This window comes from Perca flavescens, chromosome 7 (genome assembly GCF_004354835.1).
Source record: "Perca flavescens isolate YP-PL-M2 chromosome 7, PFLA_1.0, whole genome shotgun sequence".
In the NCBI taxonomy this organism is placed as follows: Eukaryota; Metazoa; Chordata; class Actinopteri; order Perciformes; family Percidae; genus Perca; species Perca flavescens.
This window is the reverse complement of record NC_041337.1, coordinates 3,367,313-3,391,350: the sequence shown is the minus strand read 5'-3', so window position 1 is coordinate 3,391,350 and position 24,038 is coordinate 3,367,313. Positions and strand designations below refer to the sequence as shown.

General features: G+C 44.0%; 1 protein-coding gene across 3 annotated transcripts; it reads right to left on the bottom strand.

Moving 5' to 3' along the window:
- Positions 1-1,019: 1,019 nt before the first annotated feature.
- Positions 1,020-24,038, bottom strand: LOC114558426 (myelin transcription factor 1-like). 3 transcript variants are annotated; one of them, XM_028582433.1, is made up of 17 exons: positions 23,389-24,038; positions 16,227-16,346; positions 14,991-15,081; positions 14,395-14,508; positions 14,073-14,290; positions 12,206-12,408; positions 11,898-12,113; positions 11,672-11,820; positions 8,233-8,295; positions 5,263-5,331; positions 4,954-5,016; positions 4,774-4,857; positions 3,578-3,799; positions 3,330-3,421; positions 3,027-3,130; positions 2,675-2,818; positions 1,020-1,776 (listed from the first exon to the last, which is right to left on the bottom strand). In XM_028582433.1, the coding sequence occupies exons 1-17, from the start codon at positions 23,915-23,917 to the stop codon at positions 1,633-1,635; spliced, it is 2,625 nt and encodes an 874-aa protein (XP_028438234.1). In that variant the 5' UTR covers positions 23,918-24,038; the 3' UTR covers positions 1,020-1,632. The 3 variants fall into 3 exon arrangements, with proteins under 3 accessions (XP_028438234.1, XP_028438235.1, XP_028438236.1); XM_028582434.1 differs by having other exon boundaries at positions 1,020-1,773; XM_028582435.1 differs by lacking the exon at positions 5,263-5,331.

The window sequence follows — 24,038 nt, the reverse complement described above, 5'->3', positions numbered from 1 at the left end:
AAATAACTAATAAAAACCAAACTGATCAGTAAAAATGAACACTTGGACAAACATCAGTGTGATCAGAACTACCTAAAATGACCAAAAAAAGCGTCTTTGGTGAAAAATGTATTTGATTTTGATTACCACTGTATTTATTTTTTAGTTTGGCCCATATTCCATCTCGGCAGCAGCCACCAGGAGGCCATCCAGATGTTTTGGCTTCACTTTTGGGGAGCCGTCCACCTTTTTATATACATTATTATAGTGTAATAGTAGGAAAGAAACGCCAATATTGATACAAAACTTATTATTAAAAGCATCTAATGCACAAACTTGTAGGGGAGAGCAGTGTGTGAATGCATCATTAATAGGCCACTTGTGATTATTTCCGTTAGCACCATGCTGTTGAAGACTGCTACAGCACACACTGATCAGTGGCACCAAGTTGGAGGGATTGAGCACAAACGTCTGGGCTGGAGCCTCCCAAATCCACATCAAAGACCGCAAGTAGATGGGTTAAAATGTGTGACCTAATCAGGACAAAAGTATTGTGCATGTTGACCGAAGTCATGCGACAATGCAAATGGCCCCAGAATGTCAGTCAGATTTATTGTACAAGAGTGAGTTGTATCCGACAGTCCTCCATCTAAAAGCAACAGTGTATAAACGTTTGAGTCCGGTCCTCCTTCACTGTGGGTTAACCTTTATTTTAAGAGCAACTTAAAGACTTATCCAGACACAGCCATAATTAACACAGAGACGATACAAAATAAATATTCACAATCACTTTTTTTTTTTTTTTTTTTCTTCATCACCAAATAAATACCAAATATGTGCAGCTCAATATTCCCGGTGTATTGCAATGTACTCAAAAATAGTTTGTGAAAATAAAAAGGGGAAATCATATAAACAGAAGCACCAAAAAAAAAAAAAAAAGAAAAAAAAAACATCTTTAGAAAATTATTAAAAAACTTTCCGTTACAAAATATTTGCACTTAAAAAGATCCCAGTATTTTAAATAAATAAGATATATAAAACAATTCATAGTTGATATCTTAAAATATTTCCTCTTTGTTCAACAATGCAGAGGAAATTATTTCCTTCTCTTTGTTACCATTTAAAATCTTCTCAGGTAGCATTTTTGAAATAACTTAAATAATAAATAGATAATGAATCATAAATAGGTCAACATAAACAAATAATACAGCAGACATGAATGAATACGTTATTAAACCAACATTTGCAAAGGACTTAAATAGTAACACAGCAATAGTAAGAATGAATCTATAAACTAGTCCTGGAGGTGCAACATCACTATGCTCATATAGAATACTATCAACATTGAGTGGAGACGGGGTGTGTTCACTAACTAACTCAGGCTCTATACTGCATCCTGACTTTGTTCTGCGGATACCTTGCTTACAGTAACCGTTTGATTCCAGTGTGCTAGCGCACTTTGCGTCCACGCCCTACCCTGTTCACGCTCGTTACCAATCGTAAAGATACATGCAAACAGCAAACTAATGCATAGAACGGATGACAAGAGTTCCAAATGAGAAGAATTAATTACATACAGTATCTAAAGGGTTTTCGGAAAGAAAAGATTGATGTAGTCCACGGTGAGGCCCCTGTGTTCCTCCCTTGTGTCCGTCACACCTCGATGCCCTTCACCGCCTGGTTGATGGACTCCAGCAGAGCCCGGTTCTCCGGGTTCTGGGTGCAGTCTTTATTGGTGAACATGTGGGTCAGGGTTTCCACGTAGCTGTCCAAGTTCTGCTCTGACAGCGGCTCCTGCTGAACACACACACACACACACAAGTTCAAAAAAAAATGTTAATGAACGGATTAAGAAAATGGATTATACTATCCGTTGGAGGGAATTATTTTGTTTAACCCCTCCTGTTGTCCTCAGGTTAAATTTGACCCATTTTCAAAAAGTTTCTAAATTTATATCAGAAATTTGTGTTTTCTTTCAATCACATTTTCCTAAAAAGGTAAGGTGGATGGTTCCCTTACAGCGCTCTTTACAAGTAAAATGAATGATCAGTTCACTACTTTCATTGAATTTGGGTGTTTTATTCAATTATGGTAGCCTAGAAATCTAGACGCACCCTAGTGGCAGCAAATTTATTTTGCAGCCAGGAGGATCTAGGCACTCTCCGTTGACTTGCAAGCTGGAAAAACCAAATTTTGGTTAGGCCAATCACATCGTGTATAGAGTCGGTGGGTGGGGCTTATGGCTATTGCTGCTGGGAACAGCCGTCTTCTGGAAGACTTGGAGTTCAGCTTTTCTTTGAGGAAAGAATAAAGAACGGCACAGAAATCATTCTTAAAAAAGGAAGACGTGTTCGGAGTTTTGCCGACCGGATAGTTTAAAATATCAACTAGCTTCGCGACCTTCTTCGTTGCTCTGACTGGTTGTAGCGCTATCCTATTACGTGCAGAGGGAATTTGAAAGACAACCGTTTATCCCGCCCCTCGGATTGAACTCCATCAATGGTGAGTTTCAGGCTACAATTATATAGCTTTTGGAGAAAAGAAATGATAAAAGAACGTTGAAAAAAGTGACAAAAGTGTCTGAGAAAGATTCAAAAATGTGGGACAAAAAAACATCAAAAGGCGCAGAACACAAGTGACAAAAACTTTGGAAAAAGTGACAACACAATGGTTAACAGATGTGGTTTGTACTGACCATGGCGGGCAGGCGGATGTTGGCCAGGCTGCGGATCAGGGCCTGACTCAGGCCCGACAGCTCCAGGAACAACGCCTCATTCCTCTCCTCGATATGCTGGTTCTCCTCCTCCATGCTCTGCAGGTTCTTCTCCATTGAAGAGATCTGAAGCAAGGGACGGACACAAAACACAGCTTCTGAACACAGAGGACTTGACAATACAGCCCAAGTTGTAGGCCACTGTTGGCCTTTGGGACAACCTGGCATACTCTACTAATGCATCCATGAAGCTGATCCATTTCAGGCTGCAGGCTCCAGTCACTATGGCAGCGTCTGCTGGATGGACGGCACTTTTTTGGGTGTCTGATCTCACCTGAGTGTGCAGGTTCATCACGTCGGCCTCCATCTCGGAGTTGGACTCGCTCAGCTCGTTGATCTCCTGGTTGAGCTGCTTGATGTCCTCGTCGTTGTCCAGAACTGAGCGAGAAGACACGCAGTGAGCAAACGGAACAGCAAGACAACTAGCCGACCCTAGCCACATAACATCTGGGCTCCTATCTCCGAGTCTGTGGTGAGGAACTTTTGATGCATCGATGTCTCCATGTCTTAGAATTAGTAGTACCAGTAATCGTTTGGGGACGCACTATTAGGCAGAGGTGAAAGGAGCGTCTCTTACCATCACTGGCTCGGAACTTGGCAGTTATATACTCGTCTCCGGGGAATTTGGCTCTCTTCTTGTTGGCCGACGCTCTGGGGCAACCTGACAGGCTGAGAGGAGCAGCTGATCAGATATAGAGCTCTTACATTCGAACAGCATATATAAACGTATGGCATTTTTGTCTATAGTGGTAGAAAATAGTGGACACAGTTAGCGGACAACTAAACTGTAGGCATAAACTGTAAGCTGTGTGTGAGTCAGGACACCTGCGGTGTGTCAGGAAGCTGCCGTTGGCGTGGCCCGAGCCATCGCAGCCCGGCGTCGGGCACGTGGGGCCCTCGTTCTTGAAGGCCTTCCAGGAGAAGGGAGTGCCGTTAAGGAGACCTTCCTTCTGCCGCCGGGCGGCCAGCGGACAGCCGTAGGCACTGCGGTGCGTGGCGTACTTCCCACTGATGTGGCCCAGGCTGTCACAGCCAGGAACTGGACACCTGGACGCAGGGCACAAAGCACCATGGGACGGGTGAGATGGAGCTGGCAAGAGGCTCGCACAAGACTGACACATCGTTTCCAATTTGGTGTTTCAGTTTTGCAATTATAATTATAAAAGAATGCCGTGATGAAGGAAGAAATCACTTCTACATGTCCCAGAATGTGCAGAGAAATGTCATCAAATGTATGTATGACTAATTACATAAACAATCAAAATCAAAATTCTATATTTTAATGGACTATTACCCCCAGTTCCATCCCTCAGTTAATTCAAATTACTCTCCCATTTACTTTTGACTGAATTTCACCTCCTAACATTTATCAAATCAAATTTATCATTGACGTTCCATACGCCATATATCTAATGACATGATGCATAGTTAGAATAGAAAGAGCCACATCTGTGACATATACTGAAGGAAACTGGCGGAACCCTTCTGTATGTGACAGTGTGTGTGTGTGTGTGATTATATGATACAAGCGTTTAGCAAAATGTAACTGTGACTGGCCTCCTCCACAGCGCTGCGGAGGAGGGTCTGGCTAGTGCACACAGCATTCCCGGATGGGAGAAAAACATGCTCTGGTTTATCTGCATTTCTTTAAACCAATCACAATCGTCTTGGGCGGTGCTAGGCGTCAGATGGAGCAACGGTGCCTCTGCAAAATAGCCTCGGGAAGCTAACTTGTTTTGGTGGAACGTGTGTACACTCAAAAGTAGTTTTAGTTGTGCGACAGAAAACTCAGATTGGACAGATAGCCTAGCTAGCTGTCTGGATTTACCCTGCAGAGATCTGAGGAGCAGTTAACCACAGTAAGTGGAACGTTGTGGATATAGACTAATGTCCTGACAACCTCTCTGTTAAATTTAGATTAGTTCTTGTGCATACCAGTAAGTACAACTGTTTGCTCCTAGCCCTAGTCTTGGCTAACATTAGCGTAGCTTGGTGGTGGGGGGGGAGATCACATTGCTCACCTCAGCAGCTCAGAGTCTTCCTTGTCGTCCTTGGTGGGGGTGGATTTGACCCCGCTCTTCTTGGCTCGAGGGCATCCGGACAGACTGGCAGAGAAGGAACAGAGAGGACCAATCACAGTGTCCGTGTGTACTACAGAGGGAGTGATGGTGCAGCGGGCAGAACAGCAGAAGAGCGCCTACCTTCTATGTGAGGCGTAGTTTCCTGTGATGTGGCCTGATCCGTCACAACCTGGAGTGGGACACCTGAGACACACACACAGACGCTCTATCAGCCCACACGCTTACACTAGGAGCAGACTGCTTTTTCTCACTAAATAATTAGGGCTCATTGCTTTTGGTTTTGATTTTTTTTTTTATATTGGACTTAATTATGATTGCCTTTGGCTATTTTATATGAGTGTTACAAGGAGAGCAGGGACAGAGGTGTAGCTGCAGACTGAGTGTTCAGTGAACATGTTGGAGGTGAGAGACAGGAGAAAGCAGACATACTTTAGTTCAGCTGTGTGGGCAGCCATGAGGGTCCGAAGTGATTTATCAGCAAGAGGACAGCCTGACAGACTGGAAGATAGGTTAGAGAGAGAACGTCAGAAAACCAGACCGAGAACAGGATGTCTGAGTATGAGTGAAGGAAAGAGAACTGCCAGAACCTGAACTGAACTACAGAGCCAGGACACACACAGGGAGGACACTAGTCACTTTAGTATCTGATCTCTAAAGGAGTGGAGGAGCTCTGTGTGTGTGTGTGTGTGTGTGTGTGTGTGTGTGTGTGTGTGTGTGTGTGTGTGTGTGTGTGTGTGTCATCTTCTAGGTGTTGAAGGTGCTAACATTAGAACTGAAGAGGCCACATTTGAATGGAGTGGATGGGTCATATCAAATAATCTGAAAATAGTGTTCCTCCAATAGAAGTTCCTCCAAGTCGTAAAGCCCAGTTCAGACCAAAGATTCTCAAAGAGACCAGCTGAAAGTTGCACGTCTCTGGTCTGCTGTGTTCTGAGATCCGCCCGTTTACACCAATAAGACGAGACAAGACAGTGTATCATCTTCATAGCAACGACTCTCTCTACTTCCGTTCTAACTTCAGACTTTTCAGGCTATTTTGTAGCTGGATATAATTTGTAGAGTCTGAATGAGGATAGTGAAAGTGTAGTCTCGCTTTGCACACAGCATTCCGGGATAGGAGAAAAACATGCTCTGGTTTATTGGCATTTCTTTAAAATAATCACAATCGTCTTGGGCGGTGCTAAGCCCTGTAAAATAGCCCCGGGAAGGAACTTGTTTTGGTGGAACATGTGTACGTTCAGCTGACTTCTCTATTGACTGTTGAAACAGGAGACGTCTCTTCTACGTTCTAAAACCAGCCTCTGGAGACTCGACCAGCTGACTTCTCTATTGGCTGTTGAAAAAGGAGACATCTCTTATGTTCTAAAACCAGCCTCTGGAGACTCAACCAGCTGACTTCTCTTTTGGCTGTTGAAACAGGAGACATCTCTTATGTTCTAAAACCAGCCTCTGGAGACTCGACCAGCTGACTTCTCCATTGGTTGTTGAAACATGAGATGTCGCTAACGTTCTAAAACCAGCCTCTGGAGACTCGACCAGCTGACTTCTCTATTGGCTGTTGAAAAAGGAGACATCTCTTATGTTCTAAAACCAGCCTCTGGAGACTCAACCAGCTGACTTCTCTTTTGGCTGTTGAAACAGGAGACATCTCTTATGTTCTAAAACCAGCCTCTGGAGACTCGACCAGCTGACTTCTCCATTGGTTGTTGAAACATGAGATGTCGCTAACGTTCTAAAACCAGCCTCTGGAGACTCGACCAGCTGACTTCTCTATTGGCTGTTGAAACAGGAGACGTCTCTTACGTTCTAAAACCAGCCTCTGGAGACTCGACCAGCTGACTTCTCTATTGGCTGTTGAAACAGGAGACATCTCTTATGTTCTAAAACCAGCCTCTGGAGACTCGACCAGCTGACTTCTCCATTGGTTGTTGAAACATGAGATGTCACTAAAGTTCTAAAACCAGCCTCTGGAGACTCGACCAGCTGACTTCTCTATTGGCTGTTGAAACAGGAGACGTCTCTTACGTTCTAAAACCAGCCTCTGGAGACTCGACCAGCTGACTTCTCTATTGGCTGTTGAAACAGGAGACGTCTCTTACATTCTAAAACCAGCCTCTGGAGACTCGACCAGCTGACTTCTCTATTGGCTGTTGAAACAGGAGACGTCTCTTACGTTCTAAAACCAGCCTCTGGAGACTCGACCAGCTGACTTCTCTATTGGCTGTTGAAACAGGAGACGTCTCTTACGTTCTAAAACCAGCCTCTGGAGACTCGACCAGCTGACTTCTCTATTGGCTTTTGAAACAGGAGACGTCTTTTACATTCTAAAACCAGCCTCTGGAGACTTGACCAGCTGACTTCTCTATTGGCTGTAGAAACAGGAGACATCTCTTACGTTCTAAAACCAGCCTCTGGAGACTTGACCAGCTGACTTCTCTATTGGCTGTAGAAACAGGAGACATCTCTTACGTTCTAAAACCAGCCTCTAGAGACTTGACCAGCTGACTTCTCTATTGGCTGTAGAAACAGGAGACATCTCTTACGTTCTATAACCAGCCTGTGGAGACTCGACCAGCTGAGTCGCAGCCACACCATCAGCTGTTTGAGTCAAGCTGAGACGGGCCGGTTTGGACCGCTGAAACTTTTTAAACAGGTTTGTCTCGTCGCAAATCTTTGGTCTGAACTGGGCCTAGAAAAGACTTATGCCAAATACATACTGATGAATGAACAGAAGAGAGCAGCCTGTCATGCCAGTGCTTAAAGTGTAATGTATTAGCCATTAAATCATATACATGCAGTATGTGTGGGCATGAGTAAGTGCACTCATTATTCATTTGACTGTTTGAATATACAAGTAGTAAATCATGTGCATAAATGAAAAATGGCCAGCCTCTGTACAGGCCATGATGTTTGCCAATCTGTGCTCTTATCCACCAGCTTTCCAACTTCCAACATATTGTACTTAACACAGCTGCACAGTTGGCCTCCTTGTGGCTTGTTTGAGCATAAAAGGGATCTATTTTAATCCAACACTTACAGTATCACATCTACCTAACTACAGTACCTACATTGATTAGAAGTAGTAGTGGTACTCAGTTGGACAGAAACGTACCGGTGAGTACTGGCCCAATTCAAGCTCTGTGTCATGCTTATCTAAATTTCCATGGGCTGCTATCAGATTTGTTGAGTCTTTCAGGAAATATATTTAGTAGTAGTTTTTCCAGTGTTTCCACAAACAAATCGTCAAACTGGAAAAATGTGATTAAATGTACCAATCGCTCCTAATTCCTTATGAAATGATTCCAGTCAGAATCAACAAATCTGTTAGTACAGCACACCATAGATTTGTAAAGCAAACATACTTTGCTTATCATTTCCTGATCAGAGTGCAGGTCTTACCTTCGATGGGATGCATAGTTGCCGGTGATGTGTCCACTGCCGTCACAACCTGGGGTGGGACATCTAGAGCCGGAACACACTCAAAGATCAGTCCGTCTGCCTTTGCTTATACTGACATCAAAACTAAGAAAGTATTTTATTGGGGTCAGTTAATACAAGCTACAATAAGATAATTTATTTATGCTAATATGCCATTTCTTACTCATCTTTATGTGTGTATATATTCTTACTCATCTGTTTACAAAAGAGTTGTATATAGTGTTCTTATTACTATGTTTACTCTTTTTCTTATTTTTCTATTCATATATATATATATATATATATATATATATATAGTATATATATAGAATTTCCCCAGTGTGGGATCAATAAAGTTGATCCTATCTTATCTTATGAAACACTCCGAAATCCCCATCACCAAACCCTCCAGACTCCATGTAAATAATCAGCACTTTTAGTGTATAGAGCCAGCATATTTCCACATGTAAATGGGTGAATTAAGGGTTTATTTCAATCAAACCAGAGTGGTGATTGTTGGAACAGCAGAAAGACAAACCAACATGGCTTCTGGTAGTTTTATTCTGTTTCTGTCCACTTTGAATGAAGTGTGTTTTACGATGATTTCAATAATACGATACGATACGATGATAAAAGTCCTGATTATTTACATGGAGTCTGGTGGGTTTGGTGATGGGGATTTCGGGGCTGTTTCATGTTAAACTAAAAGGATCTCACTCTTTAACAAAAAGGTCTATCTCTGTAGGGATCCTTTCCATAATGTTGTCAGACACTTAGAATAATAATCTGAGTCTGTCAGCGACAACAGCACTCTTAGTGTACGCTGACTGACTGAACATTTACACAGCGCTGCGAAGGAAGGTCCGGCTAGTCCACACAACATTCCAGGATGGGATAAAAACATGCTCTGGTTTATTGGCATTTCTTTAAACCAATCACAACCGTCTTGGCTAAGCACCGGACGGAGAACCGGTGCCTCTGCAAAATAGCCTCGGGAAGGAACTTGGTAGAACATGTTCTCGTAGGGAGGCGACCGGAGTTGAGAATGTTAGCACTACTAACTATCCTGTAAATGAAACGTCGTCTATATAGACTAAGGTTACATTGCAGCTTGTTTCTTGCTTAATACTGGACCAATCAATCACTTAGACACAAAAACATGGGAAAATAGCATCCTGGCTAAAAAAAACAAAAAAAGTTACCCTTTAAAGTTGTAGTCCGTAAGATTTTCATCTAGTTAATTGTCTGTTTAGTTCCTATCTATCAAAAAGTGAGTTACAACAATGGTGATTAAGCATATGACCCACTGGTGAAAGCGCTCGTATATGCTGCTTTGTCAAGTAATACAATCTGAGTGTCTGTGGCGACTTTCCCGCCCTAAAATCAAATGCAGCACACAGTTAGTGACGCTTTTTACGTCATGCTGCGTTTTATTGTATTCGGAAATTGGGAACTTCAGACCAGGAAAGATGCAAAGAAATGGTACTTAAATCGGCCCAACAGACAGAGAAGACCATGCAACTTTGAGTCCAAAGAAAAATAAACAAAAAACTGAGCGTCTGTCCTCCATGTGATGAACCACCCTCTTTCCATGAAGTTGCTGTTCAGGATGAACATTGAGGAAATAACAGCCACGCTATAAACCACCCGTAAAGCCTCAGAGCAGCATGGCTCTCATTTCCGCCAGCAGCAGCAGTCAGGGCGCCGCCAGCGGGTTTGGAAGCTCCGCTACCCCGCAGAGAGCTTCAGAGATTACCGTCACTTGCCATCCCGGACCTGCTCACCCTTCGGGAGAAGGCAGCACCACCAACAACAAGCCCCTTTATTTTATCAATAAAGGCCGTACATTTTGTATGAACTCAAGAGTTTTTCTTCCCTGCACTTTCTGATTCTCAGGTCGGTTCAGATGTTAGCACTGTTAGCCATGTTGTGTTAGCTAATGTTAGCAATGTGGGGGGCCCCACTCGGGTCAGAGGGGACGTTCAGCCCTTTCCTCCCCGGGTGAGGCGAATAAGAGGAAAGCGGTCTTAGCTGTTTTCAGTGTGGACTTGAGTAGCGCCTCTTTATAGAGAGTGTGGCCAACTAGGGAATTGAATGTTCTGAGCTATCCTGTTATGCGATTGGTTCCGAGGTGGTCACATGTTTTGTGGACTCCATGTTTGATACCAACATTCATCTGATTCCCATTGACATTTAAAAAATGACATAAATCACTGAAGAAATGCCCAACTGTTGCGCGTTTGGCTGCAATGAAAGACAGGGAAGCGGCAAAAGATTTCCCCCCGTCCCCCCGTGAACCAAAAAGGCGAAAAGTATGGTAGCTGTTCATTATTGTGTGAGGTAAAAGTCAATTTCTCTCTTCGATATGATAACAAAATACATGGGACAAATACAGTAATACCATCGTTAATGTGTACCATGCTGTCAAAAAGTTCTTACACTGCTTTAGAAATGAATGAAGTTTGAATTTAGCCTTATGCTAGCGTTAGCTTTTTTGCTAGCACTCCATGTACCTAAATGCTTGTGATCTCGCCACAGTCATAGCTATGGCTTTTGGTCTCAACCGAGTCCAGGTTTCTTTATTATCTTCATAATAATATTGGGGGGAAAGTGAAACAAAGCTTGGACGGGGATGTTGTTTCGGCTTTTCACAAGTTTAGACAGCTAGCTAACGCTACGCCGATGTCTGCTAACTTTAGCAACTATTAACTGTAACTGTAACTATTACAACTGCCTTCGGAGTTTCCTATATCTGCATCAACGTTGTCAACATAAAACCTGTGGCGTTGCTCCTTTTGTACCATCGTTTTATTGAATGAAATATTAAGCTTCGCTCCTCTGAGATGGGTGGGTTTGTGTTACGTTACACACAAAGCTAGCTATAGTTAACCTGTATGCTAGCGGACATTAGAAAGGTAAACACTGCTAAGAGACTTATTAGGCGACGTGGTTACTCACTACAGTGGGCATTTTTTAGGCCCATTTACGATATAGAAGGTAAATATACACTGGAATATTTCTGTAAGGGCCTTTTACATATTGACAAACATTGATAATAACATGTATATGCATGTTTATGGTGAAAAACAGCAATTTATTTCAAGATAGCATATTCGCCCCATAGGGTTACACTGTAGAGTCATCTGACGTTGGTATCCAATATGGTGCCCATGATTTGAGTCGGCCACACTCTATATAAAGGGCGTTAGAATTGAGCATGTGAAGGCATCGCACAGGTGAGAGATGCAATCTACTGATGTCAATCAGTCGACGCTGTTTGTTTTTGAAAGGAACTCTGGGAGATGAAGTCCCAGAGGCCCGTCTGCAATTACATGTTATCGCCAAAGCTGCCGCTAGAAACAACCTAACTCAAATCTTACGGACGGAAAAGTGAAAACAATGTTTTGAATTTGTGACTTACGCAAGAATATCTTTTTTGCTGTCTTTGGGCTGAAACTTGAGCTTGAAGCTGCCGGTGGTGACTTCACCGGGGTACTTCCTGTCCTCCAGGTTCTCCTGGTCCTCTTCCTCACCATCAGATGAGGTGTATGAGGGAGCCGTATATTCCACCTGGAAAACAGAAACCAAGTCCAGCATTACCATCTGTCTGTGTATGCTCACAGTGAGGGGATCCTGCAGGCGCATACCTCTGCGTGGTCTTCCTCTTTGACTTCACTTGGTTTGGTGAAGTCCAGTGGCCCCTCCCACTCTGGCGGAGTGTGGCCCTGAGACAAGGGGGCTCCCATGTGTTGAGAGGATGAAGATGAGGAGGATGAAGGCTCAGGAGGCTGCACACCCTCCCTCTTGGTCTTCTTCATGCTGAGGTCCAAGGTGCCGTTCTCATCCACTTCAATGTCCGACTCCTACAGGGTTCAGAAACACAGTCGGTGAGCCCAAAGTGAGCAAAGCATCAGAGAACATGAGCGTGCGTGCCGTGTGCAGTGTGTGTGTGCACCTTGGTGCAGGGCTCCCTGGGTTTGGTGCTGATGGTGTCTGGTCTCTCCCAGCAGCGCGTGGACAGGTTGAGGATGGCTGTTGCTGCCATGTGGGCTGCCTCTGCGTCTTGGCTATAGTCATAACTACTGGAGGATGAGGCGCTCTTAGAAAAGCCTCCTGACACACTGTGGCTGGGGGAGGAGGCCTTAGGGAATGATTTAGCTGTGTGGGATTGAAGCAGAAAGAATTAGCTGGAACATCATACTGTATGTGTGCCTCGCTGTAGCTAAATGTGGCTAACATACAGTAGCTGCTGCTGCTGGTAGTTCCCAGCTACAGTGATATCAGCTTTGTGTTTCGCCATGGAGCGGTTGTTGTGCATTGTAACAAATCAATCCTGCATTATTGGGTGTGCACCTGGCAGGTGGAGAAAACAAAAACTAATTTGTGTGCACAGATGAATAAATTGCGTGCTCAAATTAACAATGAATGCAAACAAATGACCAATTCCTGCTCTCAAATGAATAAATCATGCACAACAATTACTAATTTGTGCTCCCAAATTACAATAATTTGTAAATACCAATTAACAGAAAAAAAGCTTTAAATTTATTGTTGACATTCTAAAATACTGTACATTTAAGGTTAGGGTTGGGTATCGTTTGGGTTTTTTCCGATACCAGTGCTAAAGGGATACTTTTAAAACGGTGCCGGTGCCTAAACCGGTACTTTTGAATAAAGTTAAGAAAAAAAAGAAGGGTACTAAACAAGTCAGCGACTTGTTTATTGCTAAGGCCATGGTCAAAATTAAAGATTTTATAATAATGTAACAACTATAACTTATAACAATAACTTATTTCACCAGTAAATTGCTGTTGAACGACAAAAACAACCACCAGATGGGAAAAGGGTATATTACAATAACTTTGAATGCACCACGAGGCTACCTGTTTTAAGTGAACGCACCGTCTGTGTTGTTTAATTCCAACAACGGTAGCTGCTGCGCTGCAGAGCAGACTGTTAGGTCCCGGTGTTGGAATCCTCTACAGTGGAATACAGTCACACTTTACACTGTCAGCATTTTAACCATGTTTAATCCAGCTGCTAGCTAAAGGTAGGCTAACGTTACCTGCTGTCAGGTGTAGTGTAAAGTCAGACACTGAAATTTTCGTTCTTATTCCGTGTCGTTACTACCGTTGACGTCGGCACCGGTGCCCTATTGGCACCGCGTTTCGGTACCCAACCCTATTTAAGGTGCAATGTTGTTTACAAAATCTGAAGAATATCCACATATTTTATAAGATCCAAGTGGATCGTTTCCAATCTCCGTGGCCTGAACACTTCATCATCAGGGCCACACACGGTATCTGTCGGCACAGAGTTCTGCAGATTTCTTTAAATGCATCTCAGAATGTTAACACATCTCCACACCAAGCAGAAAAATTCAGCAGATTTTCATTCTGGATCACCGCTGAAAAAGCCGCAGATTGTGTTTAGGTCTGCCCATCAGTCCGCTTGTCACCTCGCAATGTGGTCTTTTAGTGTGTCAGAATGCCCTCTACCTTTTCTTGTTTATACTCTCTTTTTTTATAGTTAGCCTTTCTATGAATGCCTGTTTTCATCTTGATAAAGACTGTGGAGACAATGATAGAAATACACCCAGGGCTTAATCAATCCAGTCCAACAATAAAGATGAAGAAGAGTAGGATGGAGGTACGTGGATATCATTTTGCATGTTGCCTGAAGAACAAAAGTTGTGTTATCTTCTACAAGTGGATCTATAACCTGCTTTTCTCAGAGCTACGCTTCATTGTAGCATTCGAACACATGGCATGTCAGACTCCAGCATAGAAGCGGAGGCTGGAGGCGAGGTGTGTGGCTCTTACATTTGAAGGCTTTGGGTGATGTTTCAGTGCTGCCGGGCGTCTTTGGAATGAGCATACGCTTTCCAAACACCTGGACATCAAAGCTTGCATAGTCAAAAGACACCTTGGAGTATTTCTCCAGCTCCTTGGCCAGGTTAGCTCGAGGCGTGGTGGTCACTGCGTTGGGTCCGTAGCTGCCGTACTGAGGGATCTCCAGCTGTTTCACAAAACACATGGGCCTGGGGGAAGAGCCAGTAGTTATGCTTTATCCCTACAGTGGCGTGGACATGGTTGTGTTCATCCATGCATTCAAATAGTGAATAGTTAGCTGCCAATGTCTCACCTGAGCACTCTGTCCGAGTTGGAAGAGGGTTCGCTGGCTGAGGCCTGTAAATGAACCTGCTTGTCCTGGCCCTTGTTCAGCTTAGTGGCTGCTGCGATGGGGCAGCCGGACAGACTGACAGGAGAAACATATCCAGATGTTTGCATTTCATTTACAAAACTCTCATGAATAGGTAGACATTTACGCAGACAGGAGTTTGTTCTACAGACAGTGTAAGTATGTGTTAGTAGTATTAGATGAGATTGGTTCCCCTTTTGGGCTTTCGCTCATTTTTCACTTTCTTTTCACTCACTGTTTTGCAAATATGCAATCTTCATTTTTGATCCTTTCCTTTCCAAATATTTCAGAACTGGACACCAAAGGACTCAGGAAACTATGTTTAGACTATTATTAAAAACTGAAACTCTGCCAAATCATAGACTATATAGGATATAACATTGATATCTATAGCATTATGCATAGATTTGTGTAAGAAAAATCAAACGTTAACTTTTTCACAAGTCCCTAATTCTTGTCTGTATAAGACACAGACACATCTGGTGTGTGTGTGTGTGTGTGTGTGTGTGTGTGTGTGTGTGCGTGTGCGTGTTATGAACCTGCGGTGTGTGTTGCGGTTACTGTTGACATGGCCCTGGCCTGTGCAGCCAGGAGTAGGACACTTCAGGACGTTCTCATGCATGGCCAGGACTACAGACACACAGCAGACACACACACTCAGGTCAGTCGTTTTTCACATCACAGCAGAAGAAATAAAAAAAGTATTTGTGCAACACAGTGGAGGAAATAAACGTAGTGGTATTAGTCTTTCTCTAACAGAAGGAAGTAGTAGTGGTAGTACACTACTAGTAATACTAAAGTTGGTAGTAATGATAAGAATAAAAGTAACAAAATGTAACTCCCAAGCTCCCAAGATATTGAATATCACAATAAAAAAAACGGTCTGGATGTTAAAATTGTGAACTCTCAGGGTGCTTTCACACCTGAGCTGTTTGGTCTGTTTCAACTGAACCCTGGAGCGTTTGGATAGATAGGTTTTAACTTAGTCTATAGCCATGTTCTTCTACTTCCGGGATTGCTATGTTTCCGCCGGAAATTTTGCCGTATGTCCTTCTTTTCGGCCAGATGTCCGTCCCCTTCCTCTTTCTTTGTGTTGGTGTTCTAAGCTCCGTTCTAAACTAAAACTACTTTGTTTCCGCCAAAACAAGTCCCTTCCGGAGGCTATTTTGCAGATGCAGCGCTGTGGAGGAAGGTCTGGACACACAACACTAGTTTTAACTAAACCCAGGAGCGTTTGGTCAGATGGTCCGGTTGGTTTGGGGTAATACTAAAGCTCATTGGAACTCCGGTGTGGACCAAACATCTGAACTCTGGTCCGCTTAAAAGACGGATCAGTTCTAAGTCAGTTCAGTTCACTTGAAGGGACGATAACTTTCAGCTCCATAAGCACGAGCACACATCGCTGTGTGACATCATAATCTCTCTCTAATCTCTCCTTTGCTCGCTGTCTGTCAGCTGCTCATGTGTTTAAACTTCTTCTAAAATATTAGAAACACTAAACCAGAACCAGAAAACCCAAGACTATAAATGTGGTGCTGCTCCATTATTTCTGAGGGCAAAAGTGTCGGCCAGTTTCACTCAGATGTTCTATCCAACAGACCAGTTTACAATGTTTGGTGTTTGACAAAGTGCAGTGTTAAAGTTAACCCAACCAAATGAAAAAAATGCAACCAGGTTGCATCTCGCAGTAACTCTGAAAAGTGACAGGATATGCATGAGGAGCGTCGGATTCCTAACGGTGTTCTGTGGCGTTGTGAAAGGTAACTTGTACTCACTCTCTGGAGGGATTCTGTCTTTGTGAGGACATCCAGAGAGACTGCGGTGGTGAGGGTACAGCCCGGTAACATGGCCTGTCCCATCACACCCCGGGGTTGGACACTTCACCTCCTTCTTCTCTGAACACAGGATGGTGGGATTTAGATGTCAGCAACAATAGATGAAAGCACATCAGTAAGTAGTACACGGGCTGGGCGGTACCACTAAATCTGGCTCGGACCTATTATTATCAAGTACAACCAGGCCCAGAAATTGGTTTTGGCGCGAAAGTAATATAATGAGTAACGTAACTTATACTTTTTATACTAAGTAATAAGTAAAGTAATATTATTACTTTTTAAAGGAGTAATAAGTAAAGAATAACATATTACACTTTCTGAGTAACTTGCCCAACACTTTTAATGCTCAATAAAAATGTTTATTGCATGAACACTCTGAAGTAAAAAGGTGATCAGTGCAGCCAACAGAGAAACAGAGTGTCCATTTCTATGCTAGTGATCCTAGTGACACTGGTATTAACACTTAAAACAAACACTAACGTATTGTCAGTATTGATACGTTAGGTATGTCATTTGTAACATCAAGTGTACTGTTCTTAGATACAGTACCTGCTTAGTTTGCATATACTGATCCCTAGTGGACATTTTAGCTAGTGCTTAGTCATTCTTAAGTTTCTCCATTTTGTTTTCAATCAAACAAAGAGCAAGCTACGCTGTGCATACAAAACAGTTGCTAAGAAACAGTCCTTTTATTTAAGCCTTGGAATTGATATGTCCATAAGTAAAGATGCAAAATGATGTTAGGGACCGTTCGGTATTTATGGAATGGACCACCGGAGGAAAATAGGTCATGTCTACTCTCACCCAACTTTTGTATTCATGGAAAGAGCAACATTGGCTTGTTTGGTGCATATTTCCATGTAGCTCTCAGTCTCGGCTCCCCATCACCCTAGCAGATGGGTCTGACCGCATGCGTGTTTGCTGGGGGCAAGAGGAGCACTGCCCCCCCCTGGTGGCTGAAACGTAATTGCATTGTTTAAAATTTTTTTACGTTTGGCATGACCAGCTATTTTATAAATATTTTAAATAACACAAAACAACTAAATGGTGGTAGGTAATACATCTGATTTCATATACTGCTTTAGTAAAAAAAATATTTCCTGGCTGACGATGGGAGCAGCAGGACGCAAAAAACAGAATTATGGCGCTTTTCCATTACATGGTACCTACTCGCCTCGCCTCAACTCTACTCGCCTTTTTTGGTTTTCCATTACGAAAAAAAGTACCTGGTACCTGCTAACAAGTACTTTTTTTAGTACCTGCTCAGTCGAGGTTCCAAGCGAGCTGAGGCGAGCCGAGAAGGTGACGTGAAACCCTGCAAGCTGCTGATTGGTCGGAAAGAAGCGTCACTGATCACTGCATTGCTAGCGAGAGACGGCATTTTTAAATAGTTTAGCCAGCGGTGTTTTTTTGCTGACAGCGATTATCTCCGCAGCGAGTAGCAAGTCTAGAGTCATATATATGTGAGAGAAACAAAGCGAGTAGCAACTCTAGAGTCATATATATGTGACCACGGTGGGAAATCTGGAGCAGTAAACGTTAACTATCTCTTTGATATCATGTTGTTTACGGAGACGGAGAACCAGGAAATGCGTCGGGGATATGCGGGGATATGTCAATGAGAAAAGCAAGCTACTAAGCCACGCCCACGGCAGTCGCTATGACGACCAGCCACGCTGAGGCGAAACTAAAATCTGCAATGGAAAACGGACGCACAGCAAGTCGAGGCGAGTAGAGTCAAGTAGAGTCGAGGCGAGTCGAGCAGGTACCATGTAATGGAAAAACGCCATTACTGTTGCTAGTCTGGACATCTTGCCATGCCAACATTGCCATAAAGGTTTCCTAAATGCCATGTATATAAATTTGTTGTAAGCTTGATTGCGCGTTTTGTGTATATTTGAACTTTTATATGTTTTATTCCACTTTGTTTAAACGGGGAAGTGGCGAGGCCTCGTTCACCTGTTTGGAGCTGGCTGGTGAATGTGACACGCGTAGGCCTTGCTGGATACACCGTGACTCTTTTTGTGGATCTACTGATCCCTGTGGATTACTTTTTTTTAGTGTCATTGGATTACGGCAAAATACGGATCTTTTTCTTAACGTGTCTTAACGTTCTATGGTGTGATTGCGCTGCGTTTGGAGAGCCATTTCAACAGACTGTAGGTCCAACACTGATTGTTCACTGTTATATTTTAGTTGAATTATTCCGCCATCGTCTGTCTATTGCATTCCAAGACAGCCGTGCCGCGACTGGCGATTGATTATTACCCATGTGTGCTTTGATGAATGGTCCCAATGTTTTATTTCATGTGAATACTAGTTTACTAGATGAGTAACTTAGTATTTGAAGTAATGCAGTAATGCAGGAAGTGTGCATTTAGTTTCCATGCTTATTGTGTTTCCCCAACAATGTTAGTGAGTAAATCTACTGAAATGGCCCCCACACCATAACAGAGGAGTGGGATGCGTAAGATGAGAAAGCAGAGGTTAAGCCGCGTATCTCATAGCTGTAAACAAACAATGGGCATCTGTACCTCTTTACCAAGCGCAAACCAGTATAGAAAGCATCAATGAAATGTTGGGGAGGGTCATGCATCTTTTCCTTATCATTTTGGAGGGTCATACAAAATGCATCGTCGGCAAAGGGAGGGTCAAGTCTTTTTTGACGAAAGATCCCAAAACTCCTCCGGTGGCCCCTTAAATAAATAACGAACAGTCCCTTAGAATGAGAGATTTCATGGGAAAATGTATCTGTGAAAAGAAAATGTTCCTTCAGTTGCCAGATGAAAATATACTACACATGTTGGTCATTTTCTCTGCTTAGTAGCTAACTTGAAGGGGCATTCCTATTGATGTCTGTGCTATGTTAACTGTACAATTCACATGGTAATACTTACCTGAGTTACTTACGATGCTGGAAGTTATGCAACATGCAGCCTTAGAGACTATGCATGTGAACCACCACAAATACGGACTTGGAAAAATACCTGGTCAGGAGAGAAATGCTGAGTCCTAGGTTGTTAACGTTGGATGACCGTCCGAAAAAAACTACTTTGCATGGAAAACGTCTTTCCAAGATGCTACGAGAGATCTCAATTTAACAGCCAGAGAGGAGCTTGACCTACTCACAAAGTGGCTCAGCCCAGAGTCATCCTCACAAGCAATGTGGATCAGGTCACTTCTTGTTCACAATCCAACAGCAGTTGTGATCATGATTTGGCAGCGACTAGAGGACAGTTACGTCTGTCCTGAGATGATTGAACATGCCCTGCTACAAAAACTGGAGTATTTCCCCAGATTCTCCGACAAGGACAGCCAGCTGGTCAAAGAGCTAGGAGATATACCTGTGGAGGTAGAGTCAGCAAAGTCAGGCAGGCACCTACCTGACCTGACAGTAAGCGTCAGCCCCACCTCCAGCTCATTAGGACAACACATCTGGAAAGAAAGCACATGAACTAAATAATCAGTCTCCTATCCATAACAAGCCACACCCTTTGGCAAAGTGCCATGAATTTAGAGGCAAGCATCTAGGTGAAAGGAAGGCTTATTTAAAGAAAATGTCCATCTGCTTCCGGTGTTGCACATCTACAAACCACATGGCCAAGGACTGTAAGGCATCTGTGAAGTGCAACGAGTGTAATAGCAATAAGCACATATCTGCATTAACCCAGGTCCAGCACCTTGGTCAATGGAGACTCTGGTAAGGGAGCCAGAGCACGGCGGGGAGCAAGAAAGTGGTTCATCGCCCAGAAATCTTTGACAAGACTCTTGGGCCCAGATTGTGTTCTAAAATCTGCTTGGTTCATGTGTACCCCACTAACCGTCCTAACAAAGCTGAGAGAGTGTACGTCGTGTTAGATTAACAAAGTAACCGTTCACTGGTCACTGAAGTCAGAGTTCTTCAACCTGTTTGGCATCAATGGAGATTCATCGTCCTACACTCTAAAGATATGCTCAGGCATAATGGAGACTACAGGAAGGAAAGCCAGCAATTTCATGGTTGCATCACTTGATGGGAAAATGGTACAACTTCCCCATTTGTTAGGGTGCAATTTGATGACAGATCTGAAATTCTTATACCTGACATCACACAGTACTTCCCTCATCTGAAACAAGTTGCAGACAACATTCCACCACTTGACCCCAATGCTCCTATCCTTCTGTTGCTAGGGCAGGATATTCTGAGTACTAGAGCAGTACAATGGTCCTTGTAATGCACCATATGCACAGTGACTGGACATAGGCTGGGTAATTGTGGGGGAAGTCTGTCTTGGTAGCGCTCACAAGCCATCCATTGTGAACGTCTTCAGAACAAATGTGCTGCAAAAAGGACGCAGCTCATTCCTCATGCCATGTACAGGAACTATCCATGTTAAGGAGAAGTTCAGTGGTCCTATACCGCCGCATAATTTGAGCCCTCCCTTTTGTCCCGACGAGGTTGCTCCTGCCACCAACATATACCACCTTGGAAGCAATGTTTTTAAAAGAAGGCAGGATGATGACAAACCTGCTCTCTCTATCAAAGATGGCATCTTCCTTGAGATAATGGATAAAGAAGTCTACATTGATGACACAAACCACTGGGTGCTTTGCCATTTCGCTCACCATGTAGTTCTCTTCCAAACAACAGAAACCAAGCTGTGAGACGTCTAGGTACCCTGCAGCTTTAGAAAAAGGCAGATGAATGAAGTAAATTTATTTATTTTTTTGATAGAAAGAGAGAGGATTACACGCAGCAAAGGGCCACAGGTTGCGGCCAAACTGGGTGAGAAGGAACATGGTCCAGACGCAAAGCAGTTTGACTTTCAAAACTTCTATATGGATAATGGATTTACCTCTGTGTCCAGTGAAGGTGAAGCTATCAACCTACTGAAACATACAATAAACATGATCCATCCATTCATCCATCCATCCATCCATCCATCCATCCATCCATCTTCGTCCGCTTATCTGGTGTGGGGTCGCAGGGGAGCAGCTCCAGCAGGGGACCCCAAACTTCCCTTTCCCGAGCCACATTAACCAGCTCCGACTGGGGGATCCCGAGGCGTTCCCAGGCCAGGTTGGAGATATAATCCCTCCACCTAGTCCTGGGTCTTCCCCGAGGCCTCCTCCCAGCTGGACGTGCCTGGAACACCTCCCTAGGGAGGCGCCCAGGGGGCATCCTTACCAGATGCCCGAACCACCTCATCTGGCTCCTTTCGACGCAAAGGAGCAGCAGCTCTACTCCGAGCTCCTCACGGATGACTGAGCTTCTCACCCTATCTCTAAGGGAGACGCCAGCCACCCTCCTGAGGGAACCCATTTCGGCCGCTTGTACAATAAACTCGATGGCAGAGTCAAACATAAGACTTCACAAGATAGCTTCAAACAGCGACCAGGTTATGTCGCCAAAGGAGAGAGAAAAGGACCTCAGAGATCTGGATTTGAGTGTTGACCCTAACACAAGCAAATTCTAGGGGTGAGATGGGACTTCCAGACACATTCCACGTGGCACAGGTCTTTTACACTGAGATGAAAAGTTTCTGCTGTGACCAGCCTGTATGACCCCCTGTGATTTGTTGCCCCCAGGGGAAAGCATTGTTTAGGGAGCTTTCCTCAGAGCAATATGAATGTGACAAACCTTTACCGGCAGACAGAGAATCGCAGTGGAGGACGTAGACTGATTCACTCACTGATCTCAAACAACCCAAAATCTATAGGCCCTACGTACCAGTCATTGTCATGCACTCTAAAGAGAGAGATATACATCTTTTTAGACGCATCAACAATGGCAATAGCAGCTGTAGCCTACCTCAGGGTCACAGACACTGATGGCCAGTGCCATGTGGGACTCATCATGGGCAAAGCAAAGCTGGCACCATACCCTGCTCACACTGTCCCACGCTTTGAACTGTCTTAGCAGTTGAACTGGCAGAACTGATTACGGAAAGAAAGTGACCTGAAACTGCAGGGAGTCAGGTTCTACGCAGACAGTAGAACAGTGGTAGGTTATATTCACAACAGCTCTCGGCGATTCGATGTGTATTTGGCACATAGAGTGACCCGGATCAGGAAGTCCCCAAAAGCAGAACAGTGGCATCCTGTCAGCACAGATCAGAATCCAGCTGGTCACGGGACCAGGTTCATTCCAGCAGCCCACCAGCTGGCTTTCTGGTCCAGAGTTCTTGAGACAGACAGATTCAGGACACTCAATCCTTTGAGCTTGCGGATCCATCATTGGATGAAGAGATTCATCCTCAAGTGACCACCCTCGCCACAAAGGCAACATAACGGTCGCTTTGGTCATACAGATTTGAACGCTTCTCAAGCTGGAAGTCCCTCATATGGTCATTCTCTCAGGCTTCCTGTACGAAAAACTGTACTCGTCATCACAGTGTGTGCAGCTTATTCTCGCTTCTTTCTTTTTTTTTACCTAGTTTTGAATTTGTTTTACTATGCTTATAAACTTGTTACTGTACTTCTACATGTGCTGCAAACTGACACTTCTTTGTGATGTCTGACTTTAGTAGTATTGTGAGCTGGTATCGGTATTGGGAAGTACTGCAGTTGATGCACCGATCCGATACCACGTACTAAAGCCCTAAAGAAAATCTACGTTAAAGTAGTTTATTTATGTTCTTTTTCCGTTATAACTGACGGTAAAACTGGAGAATAAAAGAAAGTTCTGTGGCATTCATTGTTTGTGTTTGTTCATGTTTCACAAAGAGTTTAACCTGAGCCAGACTGACAGCAGAGATAGAAATACTATCACATCCATACAGGGATAGTAGTATACAGCTGTTAAAACATAATAAAATATATGACACACTGGTATCGGATCGGTACTCGGTATCGGCCGATACGCAAGTTCAGGTATCGGAATCGGTATCGGGAAGCAAAAAATGGTATCGGGCCATCTCTAGTAGAGTCTTATTGCTCTTGGAGTTTTATGGTAATTGAATCAATAAATATACAAAAAGAAATGGATTTGGGCGATAGCATAAAATGTTGCTGTAATATATATATATATATATATATATAATATGTGACATTTACCAAACATAGAAAGCCACTCTAGCATACTGTATAATAGACAGGAGCAGGGTTCTAACAGGACGTGTACCTTTGCTGTAGTGCGGCGTGCGGCGGGTCATAGCAGCAGCCTCGCAGCTCTTGCTGGAGCCACTGCTGTACGGCTGGTAATCGGGCTGATAGTCGTGCTGGTAGTCCGGCTGGTAGTCCGGCTGGTAGTCCGGGGAGCTGCGCGCCTCCTGGCCCCCCCTCACCTGCTCGGCCTTCAGGGCGATGGCCTGCTCCAGCAGCCCCAGGTTCCCCCGCGTCATATCCCAGTTCTCTGAGTCGTCGGTGATTCCTGAGCCCTCTGAGACATGGTCCTGCTCCTCTCCTTCCTCCTCCTCCTCCTCCTCCTCCTCCTCCTCCTCCTCCTCTTCCTCCTCCTCTTCTTCCTCCTCCTCCTCTTCATCTTCCTCAGAGCGGACTTCTATAACCACTGTAGTCGGCGAGGCTTTGCTGGAGTCTCGGTCTTCCTCTTCCTCCTCTTCCTCCTCCAACACCTCGCCTACTTCCTTCCCCTGCCTCTCATCCTCCTCTTCCTCTCTCTCATCTTCGTCCTCCTCCTCTTCCTCAGTCATTGGGCTGTTGAGCTTCTCTTCCCTGAGTGACAGCTCCGCCTCACAGCCCTCAGTGTGTGGACTCAAAGTGTAAGGAGTGTCAAGCTCTTGGTGGACCTCTCCCTCCTCCTCTTCCTCCTCC